The sequence below is a fragment of the Dermacentor andersoni genome, chromosome 2, assembly GCF_023375885.2.
Source record: "Dermacentor andersoni chromosome 2, qqDerAnde1_hic_scaffold, whole genome shotgun sequence".
Lineage (NCBI taxonomy): Eukaryota > Metazoa > Arthropoda > Arachnida > Ixodida > Ixodidae > Dermacentor > Dermacentor andersoni.
The window spans coordinates 5,627,323-5,638,240 of NC_092815.1; the positions used below are offsets into that span (position 1 = coordinate 5,627,323).

At 46.7% G+C, this 10,918-nt stretch overlaps 1 protein-coding gene across 2 annotated transcripts in view; it reads left to right on the forward strand.

The window, feature by feature from the left end:
- The window catches only part of LOC126543023 (retinol dehydrogenase 11-like), a 132,029-nt gene extending 123,658 nt beyond the window's left edge, over positions 1-8,371 (forward strand). For both annotated transcript variants that reach the window (XM_055077581.1, XM_055077582.2), the window contains exon 8: positions 5,674-8,371. In XM_055077581.1, coding sequence (XP_054933556.1) covers positions 5,674-5,719 — 46 coding nt within the window. In that variant the 3' untranslated portion in view covers positions 5,720-8,371. The remainder of the gene's footprint in view (positions 1-5,673) is intronic.
- The last annotated feature ends 2,547 nt before the right edge of the window (positions 8,372-10,918 follow it).

The following is a 10,918-nucleotide window of genomic DNA, read 5'->3' on the forward strand; positions in this document are numbered from 1 at the left end:
GTAACCCACCTGAACCAGTAGACTTGTGTTATATGCCACAAAGATAAAATATGTAAAAGATACAACGAACTTTTATGTCTCCGTTATATATCTCACATTGTATTACCAGCATTGTATGTGTTAATAAAATTACAGTGGATAACATATATGGTAGCAGAGCTTCTGCTTAAGTTGCTCAGTCAGACATACTAGTGGATATATAATAGCACGAACAAATGGGCACAAAGAAGCACATTGACAGCGCTGGCACCGAGTACCACCCGATTTTATTCTTGGAGGGAGTAGTGCAATTGTAACCACATTAACTCTTTTTGGGCTAGTGATGAGTCTGACTCGTCCAGTGACTTCATTTTGCCTACTGAGTGCCATATACAAGCGGCAATATTTTCATCAGTTTTGTGTGAGTGATGCCAACTTCTGAGAAAACTGATATTTGAGGGCGCAGTGAGCAAAAATTATGCAGAAGTTGGCTTCCCTGGGTTTTAAAAATGACAGTGCAAGGCAAGGTGGCTGCAGTGACAAAGGCTGCCTGTCCGGCGCAAGAATCACATATCATATCATATCAAAATATGTTATGTATTTCTTCATCTGAAGTAAAGAATTGAAGCTGGAAAACTAACAACTCATGTTTGGACTTTCAACTTAATACTAATGATTGGGAGGAATATTTGGGACCATGGCGACCTGTTTAGAAAAAAACACCTTTTTTGCTTACTACTCTGCGGTTTACTTATCCTGCCGCACCTGCCATAACATGTTTCATGGAGGATAACAAAAGCACGCTTGACTTCCAAAAAATATGCTTCATGTAGACTGTTTCTGCGTCCTTGTCTGTTTGCAACCTAAAAACATGAAAAACAGCTAGTAAAAGACAGCAGAAAATTGTAAATTAACTGCTGATATTGCAGCAATAAAAACTCTTCCCAAAGAATAGCTCAGAAATATTGTCACAGTCGGTAATGTGGGAACAAGAGGACGATGATGGTGGCCTTGGAGACGACGAAGAAGAGTTAAGTTTTATCGCTGATCTACGCTTGTTGGCTCAGCAATTAAAAGCCATCTGTAAATAGACGCACGCTTCTTCCTTCCCGTAACATCGTGGGTGGACGTGTGGGGTAATCACTTGCGCAAGACGGAGCTCCGCAGCGGACGTAACCTGGCCGTCATGTCATCCGAAGGAGAGAGTTCAACTACAGCCCCATCGTCGCCACCGACGGTCATCCTGGCCAGCCTCGCGACCCTGGCATGTCTTCCGCGATCGACAACGTTGACGTCGATGACTGGTTGCAGAATTACAAACGGGTCAGCGCACACAACAGGTGGGATAACACGCTTATGCTGGCCAATATAATGTTCTACCTCAAGGAAACAGCACGGCTCTGGTTCGAAACGCAGGAAGAAGAGATTTCGAGTTGGGACCAATGCAAACAGAAGCTTAGAGATTTGTTCGGCAAGCCCGTCGGCCGCCAACGCGCTGCGAGGAGGACCTTGGGACCCATGTACAAACGTCCACTGAATCTTACGTGGCGTATATCCAGGGCGTCCTCGCTCTTTGCCGCAAAGTGGATAACAATATGGCCGAGGCAGACAAGGTCAGCCATGTTTTAAAAGGCATCGCGGACGACGCGTTTAACCTGCTTGTTTATAAGAACATAACAACGGTCAATGAGATCATTAACGAATGTCACCGCTTTGAAGACGCGAAGAGTCGCCGCATAGTTCAACAGTTCACGCGTCTACCTCATACCACAGCTTCATCGACGTGCGAAGACATTTGTCCACCGCGCGAGACCACCTCCTGCGAGAACGTCGTACGTATCGTTCGGCGAGAAATCGAAGCAGCGTCTCCTGCCACGCCAGTGACGCAGTGCTTTGACGATTCCCGGCCGCTTATGCCTCTCATTCAGTCGGTAATTCGCCAAGAACTTGCCAATGTGGGTCTTCCGTCCATCTGCTCCGTCAGCCGGCCATCCTGACTTTGCTTCGTTTGCTGCCCCTGCCTTTGTTAACCGGAGCCAATACGGTCCATATCCGAGCTATCGCAATCCGGCCGAATGGCGCACACATGACGATAGACCCATCTGCTTTTATTGTGGATGTGTGGGCCACATCTTTCGCCACTGTCGAAGTTCCTGGCCAGCCCACTCTCGACCAAGCTCTCCCGCCTACCGCCGCTCCCCACTGAATCCTCGCCCACCATTACTCTCCATCGAGGTTGAAGATGCACCTTACAACGCTCGAGCCACCGCGACCAGCCGCTCGCCATCACCACATAGTCGCCGCTCCCCGTTCGCCCCAGCTGCGTCGCTCTCCATCCCCAGCTTACCGTCGACGATCTCCGACGGGAAACTAACTGGGGCCGCTCCTGGAGGTGACGCTGCTCTAGAACCCTGGCCTGAAATTTCTCTGCTGACCCTGCCTACTAATCGGAACCTTCTGGACGTGGATGGTTTGCCCGTTACAGCACTCATCGACACTGGAGCCCAAATTTCCATCATGAGTGCGGAGCTTCGAACGCGCTTGAAGAAAGTACTTACTCCTGCTACGACTCGACTGCTCCAGGTCGCCGACGGTAGAACTCGGGCTGTGCTTGGAATGTGTACTGCTCATGTCAGTGTTGCCAGTCGCCACATGTCCGTTTTTTTACACATACGCTGTGGTCTACAAGTCGGGTCGTCTACATCAGGACGCCGACTGCCTGTCTCGTCATCCCGTCGATGTACCGGACGGTTTAGTGGATGTCAAGCAGATCTGCGTTCTTTCGCTCTCTGCCTTGTAAGACATTGGCGCTGAACAACGACGCGATGAGTCGTTACACCCCATTATAGAACGCCTGCTCTCTGGTCCCTCTGACCCATCCCTTCACATGTTCGTACTACAAAATGGCATCCTGTATCGCCGCAACATGCACCCCGACAGGCCCGAGCTCCTAACAGTCATTCCGTCTCATCTTCGACAGATTGTACTGCAGCAACTGCACGACGTTCCCACCGCTGGACACCTTGGCGTCACGCGGACCTATGACCGAATTCGGGGACGGTTTTTCTGGCCCCGTCTCAACCACTCTGTCCGGTGCTATGTTGCCGCGTGTGAGTCGTGTCAACGCCGGAAAAGACCAGCTGTGCCTCCTGCCGGACTGCTGCAGCCTTTGAATATACCGGCCGACCCTTTTTTTCGCGTTGGCGTTGATCTTCTCGTACGATTCCCTATATCAAACGACGGAAATAGGTGGCTTGCCGTCGCTACGGACTATACAACTCGCTATGCCATTACTAGAGCCCTACCGACCAGCTGCGCTACAGACGTCGCTGATTTCTTGCTTCACGACGTTATCTTGCACCACGGTGCACCTCGTCAACTTCTCACCGATCGCAGCAGAAACTTTCTTGCCAAAGTCACAGACGACCTACTTCGATCATGTGCTACTAAACACAAACTTACCGCTTACCATCCTCAAACTAACGGTCTTACCGAACGCCTGAATCGCACATTAACTGACATGCTAGCAATGTATGTTTCCTCCGATCATGGCGACTGGGACATTGCTCTACCATTCGTCACGTTCGCCTACGATTCCTCGCGCCACGACACAGGTGGCTATTCACCCTTCTATCTCCTCTTCGGCCGTGAACCGACTTTGCCTTTGGAGACTCTCCTTTTGACCACACTCGATTCGCCGACGGAGTACACTCGGGATGTCATAGCCACAGCGACCCAAGCACGCCAGATTGCCCGCATTCGTCTTTCTGCTTCACAGACACGCCAGAAGTGCCGTTACGACCAGCGCCATCACGACGTGCACTACGAACCAGGTGCTCTTGTGCTAGTTTGGTATCCAACTTGGCGTGTTGGTCTTTCGGGCAAATTCCTCTCGCGATACTGTGGCCCTTACCGAATCCTTCTCCAGGTGACCCCTGTCACATATGAAGTGTCTCCGCTGGATGCCACGGTGCATTCACATCTCTCTGACATCATCCACGTCAGCCGTCTCAAACCTTACCTTTCTCAGACCGATGAGCCGCCCCAATAAGGTGCTTTTTCCGATGGGGGTGATGTCACAGTCGGTAATGTGGGAAGAAGAGGACGATGATGGTGGCGTTGGAGACGACGAAGAAGAGTTAAGTTTTATCGCTGCTCTACGCTTGTTGGCTCAGCCATTAAAAGCCATCTGTAAATAGACGCACGCTTCTTCCTTCCCGTAACAATATTTTGGAAATTTCGGTGATTTTATGAAAATAAAATTGGCATGGAAATGGTTAGTCTTGTATGGGGCACTAATAGCAGTAGTGAGACAAATTAGGCACTTATTGTGCAAAAAGGAGGTGTCTGCACGCCTCATTTCTTTTTTGCAGAATGAATCCATACCAACTAGCTCAGCTTTCTGTCGTTCTAAACTTAGGCACCTAATGCAATGTGTGTGATGAAACGAGGGTAAATGCTCTATAAAAAATTGCATGTTTTTGACGAGAGATGGTGTTTATTTTCTGACAATGTCGATCTTTGTTTGCTAATGAGGATAACTTCAACCACTTCCCTGTCACTGTCAGGGCTCTTTGCAACTAACCTCATGTGCTGGAGGACAGGGAAACAGCCACAGCTCATATGTGCAGCCATGTGGCTACTGTAGTTATTCTTCATGCAAGTTCCGGGTTCACCCACTCCCTCATTGAAACATTGATGATGATTACGGTTAATGCTCGTTTCCATCCAGGAGCAAAATCAGCTTGTAGTAGGTGCTACTCCTGTTGATAAGTCTTTCTCCTTGTCTTTTCATGCTATCATACTTCTAAGAATAAATAATCTTGCATACTATTGCTGAAAGCTGGGAGAGTTGGTTACTGGCATTAGGAAACGTAGTTAGTACACTATAAGATGAAACACATGAAATGCACTGGATGAGCCCTGCACATGAACTTGATTTACTACATGAGTGCGATTATGTGTATGCATGAAAGGCTCACATTTGGAGAAAAACTTGACAATACGTGACATATAACATACATCACTCATTCTGTTTCGCTTGTACCATACATCTTGTTCAAGTAATACATTTTTCTATTCAAGGTTTCAATAGAAGGTGTGCTATTGTATTTATCGGTTTGTCTGGGAAGGCCCTTATATATTAGTGTGCACTTCTGGCCTTTTTTTTATTGAAATGAATATTAGGAGAGGTTGGCGCCTTTATGGTGGCACCGGTTACTCCTTGTCACTTGGCAAAGGAAACAAATTTGCGTAAAAAGGGAGAATAGCGACACAAGATATGGCACTCAGTAGAACGCTGGATGAATAAAAAATATACAGTCCAACAGTACATGAGTCGCAAAGTTCTGTGCATTGGTTCAGTCCACGTACGCATATATAAAGTCAGATATTTTAAACAGCCGAAAAACACAACACATGTAATGCACTGCAAGTACAGAACACAATTATACGTATTGCGTAAAAGTTGCGATCACCACATAAACCAATTATGAACCACGAACAACGTTTATGTTACTCATTTAGCGTATTCGGATCATCTGATACGTAATATTTTCCCAAATTGTTGGTGTCCTCTAAAAACTTTTTCAGGGCAAGAAGCGCTCTTTTTTGAAGGTCCGCAGTTGGCCATAGGCCAAGCTTCTTTTTTAGAGTGAGTCGTCTTCTGTCTAATATCAACAAATTTGCTTGCAGTACCCGTCTTTGTGGATCGCATTTCGTGCACTTGAGGAGAAGATGACGCACATCTTCGTCTCGATGGCCACAAGAACACTGCGGACTAGAGGCACGTTTTATCCTGTGCAAGAAGTGTTTCGTAAATGCAGTACCAAGACGCAGGCGGTGTACCAATGTTTCAAATTTTTTGTTGTCTCTCAGATTTCCCGGCATAGATAAGTTTATACAAGGATCTATAAAGTATAACGCCGAGTTTTTAGTTTGCTGATCAAACCAGGTAGTTTTGCTGATGCTACAAGAAATCTGTCTCAGGAGCAGACGGACTTTACTACACAATAGGGGAACATTGGTCGTCTCCGCGTTATTGTGCGCCCGATTCGCAGCTGCATCCGCTGCAGTATTACCAGGAATATTGCAGTGCCCAGGTATCCACTGGGATGCAATTACGTGGTTCCTTGCGCTTCCTTTCGTAAGTTCTTTGAGTGTCTCATACAATAGCAAAGTGTTCAAAGAATTTTTCTTATTTCTCTGTAGTAATGTGACAGGCTTGCGAATCGCTAAAGATAAACCATTTTTGCGAATGTTTTTCTGATGTTATGAAACGCAAAGCACACAGGATTGCAAACAGTTCTGCTACGGTGGAAGATGTGTCTCGGGATAACTTAAATGTTTGCTCTAGCGCTAAATGTGGAATGACGAATGCTGAAGTCGAGGAATTTTTATGACACGAACCATCTGTATAAACGTGGATGTACTGGGGATATAAGCAGTAAATTTGGAAGAGTGCCAGTCGTTGTGCGGCTACTATGAACATGTCTCTCTTAGATATAATCCCGTCAACTGATAATTCTATTTTAGGACATGTTAACATCCAGGGAGGGTAACAAACATCCACTTTGCATAATTCAAATCTTGGTAATAATGCTTTATGTTCTCGAACAACATCGTGAATTTTGCTTCTGTTTCTTTCGGTAAGCGCGAGGTTTAATGGATGCTTCTCGTGTTGGGTTAAGAGGCGATAAATATGTCGGCATGTTTCAACTGTTCGTATGACTGGAAATGGTGGGTGGCGAGCTTCAGCAATTACTAAAGAATTCGAGGTAGCCTGCGGAACCCCAAGACAAACTCGCAGCCCTCTTGCCAGCAAACGTTGAAGACGTTCCTCAGAAGTTTGCGATAAACCATGGAGAATAGGTGCCGAGTAAGCAATTTTTTCTTTTATGAGTGCGTTATGAACTTGTAGTAGTGACGAGACTGATCCCCCCCCCCCCCACTTTGTGCCAGCGAGTCATCTAAGTACGTTTATTACTGCATTGGTCTGCTTTTCAATTGCGCGTAATTGTGAAGCCCATGTTAGCTGGCGGTCAAGAATAACTCCAAGAAATTTATGCTCTTTCCCAATCATCAAAGTCTGCCCATTAAGCGTGAGTTGGAAATTATTCAGCTGTCGTCTAGTGAAAGGAAGTACGGCTGTCTTTGCGTATGAAAGACTCATGCCTCTTTCTTTCAAAAGGGTGTCGATACTATCAAGACCCTCTTGCAGCGTTGTTTGAATGTCTTTTATATGAGATTCAGAGGCCCATATGCAGATGTCATCTGCGTGCAGAGAATATTGTAGACCAGACGGGAGTTTCTGTGGCAAGGCTGCCATGACACAGCTGAATAAAAACGGACTGAGAACACTGCCCTGCGGAATGCCCTGCGTGATCCTGTGATAATTACTCTCTCCTTCGACTGTTTCCATAAATATTTTTCTATCTTTCAAGAAATTTGATACCCATCGCAGTGTTCGACCGTGTAGGCCAAGCTCTAACATACCAGCAAGGATGTGTATGTGACTTACAGTCTCGAATGCTCTTTGAATGTCTAAAAATACCGCTACTGTCACTGCTAATGTCTAAAAGCGAATCCATCATACACCAATTTTGTCGAAAACCAGTCATGTAGTTGGAAAACACATTTGTGTGTTCACATCACCATTGCAGTCGACGGTCTATCATCTTCTCCATTAGTTTGGAAAAACAGCTTGTGAGACTGACGGGTCGGTAGGAGTCAAGACAAACGGGAGTCTTTCCTGGTTTTAGTACTGGAATCACCCGGGCTAATTTCCATGAATCTGGAAGAGCCTCTCTTATCCAGATATCATTGAATATCTACTAAAGAGCAACTCTTTCTACTGGACCTAGGTTTTTTAACATCATATACGTGACACCATCTGGGCCTGCGGTTGTCTTTATACGGCATGGCGAAAGATCACATTTCAATTCATTTAAAGTAAACTCACAGTCAAGTTGAGGATGTTGTGACATAAAGCACGCACGAACTTTCTGTTCGGCTAGGGTTGTCGAACTTGTAAATTGTAGGCAAGTAAACAGAATTCCTGGTCTGGATATAAGTTGACAGAATTCGTCAGCAACACATGTTTCCATAGTACTTCGAGCTACCAAGGGCTCGGAAGGGATGGCTCTGGGTAACTGGACAACTAAAAGATCGGACAACTGACCATATTCTGGGAACTGGAGTAAACGGAGACAACGACGCGCAGTATTCTCGCCACCTTCTCGTACCTAATTTTTGTAAGCGTCTGCGCGAAGTTGACCGAACTTTCTGTGCCATCTTGTAGTCATCCAGCTTTCCACTGCGGCGGTAAGCCCTTTCTGCGCGTCTTCTAATTGCTCTTAGACATTCATATTCCCCGTGGACTGCAACGTATTGATTTGGAACAATAACTTGCTTTGTGCTGATCTTGTAAGACATATATTTGGAAAACTTTGAAAGTTCGGATTTTAGCCCAATGAGTTACTTAAATGGTGACGAAAACTTGGCCAATTAGTATATTTTGAGTAGCGCCGGGTCCACTCACTCTGTATGAGGCGATGTCTTACCAGGATCGGAAAATGATCACTACCGTGCGTTTCCATGTCCGTTGACCATTCAACGCCATCAAGAAGGTCTTGTGAGCAGAGCGTAATATCCATACAGCTTGATTAACGAAACCCCCGCAAGAACGTTGGAGAGCCGTCATTTAACACGATCAGATTACTTTTTACTGCGGCAGACTCTATATGCTTCCACGGGAATCGTTATATTCACTACCCCAGATGACGTTACGTGCGTTGAAGTCCCCACAAACCAGCACATGTGAGTTTGCGATACCATGCACATTCACCAAGCTGTTTACTGATATTTTGCCAGAAAATTGTGCATAAAGACTGATCACTATGACGCTTGTATTTCTAAAGGATATCTTGCATGCTACGAACTCGGGCATATTTAAATCGTTCGACTGTATTAAATAAGACGGCAGGTCTTTTCTCACGCATAACATCGCTCTGATACGTCCAGCAATGCGCGATGATTTATATATAACATAGTTTGAAAGACGAAAGTTATCTCATACGCCTGCCTCCTGTATACATAAAATAGGAAAGTTATGTTGAACTAGTAGTTTGCGAAAATCAGCTGACTTGTTTCGAAGGCTATTAGCATTCCACTGAAATATGAAAACATTGTTGTAACGATTATTCATTGTAAGCCTGCCGTGGAGCTATTGGTGATTGTGGAAGCACCAACGATTCCATAGAAAGCAGTGCTTTTACTTCTAGTAGGTTGTTTGCTTGTAGAATGGCACTGAGAATTGCACGCAGAGGATGAGCAGGATCATCTGTGCTACGGGTAAAGACGCGTAATCACCAAACGACGCTGAAGCTCCATGCGTGCTCGAAGCAGGTCGCTGAAGAGTTGACTGAGATGGTCGCTGGGATGACTGGTGTGGTTGAGGCGAATGCTAAGGCAGTCACTCAGGTGTTAGATGAGGTTGCTATGCCAATGGCTGAGGGCGTTGCTGAGAAGGTCGGCGAATTTCACTCGAAGCCTGAGCAAAATGAGTAGCATTCGCTGAAGGTGGATCATGTCGCTCGCTGACAGAACGTTGTCGACTTGAGTGCTTTAGAGCTGCAGAATAGTTCATATGGACCCTTTGTTCTTTTTCTTTGTTAGGAGTTGGAGGCGCGCATCTTACAGCATCAAGGTTGGGTGGGGGCGCATTACGAGGAGGCAGCCTTCCGTATTTCAACTCACGTCTGCGTAACCTTGAGGCAGCTCTGCTCTGGGGGCACCCGGAGTAGGAAGCTGTATGGTTTACGCCACAGTTGGCACACTTTGGCTGACACGCAGACTTGCACTCTGAATGGTTGTGGTCTTCTGAGCATATTGTCACGTGGTGGTGACGTTAAGAACACAGTAGCGATACTGTGAAAGGCAAAAACTAACTTTTATTGGGCGAACCTGTGCCCACAAGAACAGGCTACACTTATAGCACAACGATAACGGCGGACAAGGTCGGCGATCGTCGGAAATCTGATCAGCGGGTCAAGCACGTCGGCTTTTATACAGCAGTCATCGAATGTTCCAGACTAATCCTTCGGACCCGCGTGCCTTCCACAAAGTTCTACACCATTCGCGTAAAGCGATGAAATCAGATAACACAAGGTTCGGCGACAACAGACAGCCGGATGGAAGCATCGATAACTTTCCAGAAAATTCGGATACATGCAGGCGCATCCAGCGCTGTGCGATAACACTTGTTAGGCGGCGAAACGTGGTCGCCCGATAAAGATAAGTACACGCGTCATTACCCCCCTCTTAAAAAGCATCGACCCGATGCTGTGAACAAACGAAAGTAATAAAGAAAAGCACTCGTAGCAAAGAAAACAACAAAATAACGAAGTTCGTCAGCGTCCGTAAAAGGGTTTAAGGCGCACCACGTGGACCACTTCAGATCGTGCACGGCGCCGCTGTGAATGCGAAATGCCGTCTGGCACGACCTCATATAGTCCAGTGCGCCAATACGTCGAATGACCTTGTAGGGTCCGAAATAGCGTCGCAATAGTTTCTTACTCAGTCCTCGTCGGCGTATCGGGGTCCATACCCAAACACGGTCGCCGGGCTGGTACTCGACGAAGCGTCGTCGCAGGTTGTAGTGTCGGCTGTCGGTACGCTGCTGGTTCTTGATCCGTAGGCGGGCGAGCTGTCGAGCTTTTTCGGCGCGCTGGAGATAGGTAGCGACGTCAAGATTTTCCTCGTCAGTGACGTGCGGCAGCATGGCGTCGAGCGTCGTCGTCGGGTTCCTGCCGTAAACCAGCTTAAATGGCGTGAGCTGTGTTGTTTCTTGCACCACCGTGTTGTAAGCGAAGGTTACATACGGCAGGACCGCGTCCCACGTCTTGTGCTCGACGTCGACGTACATTGCTAGCATGTCGGC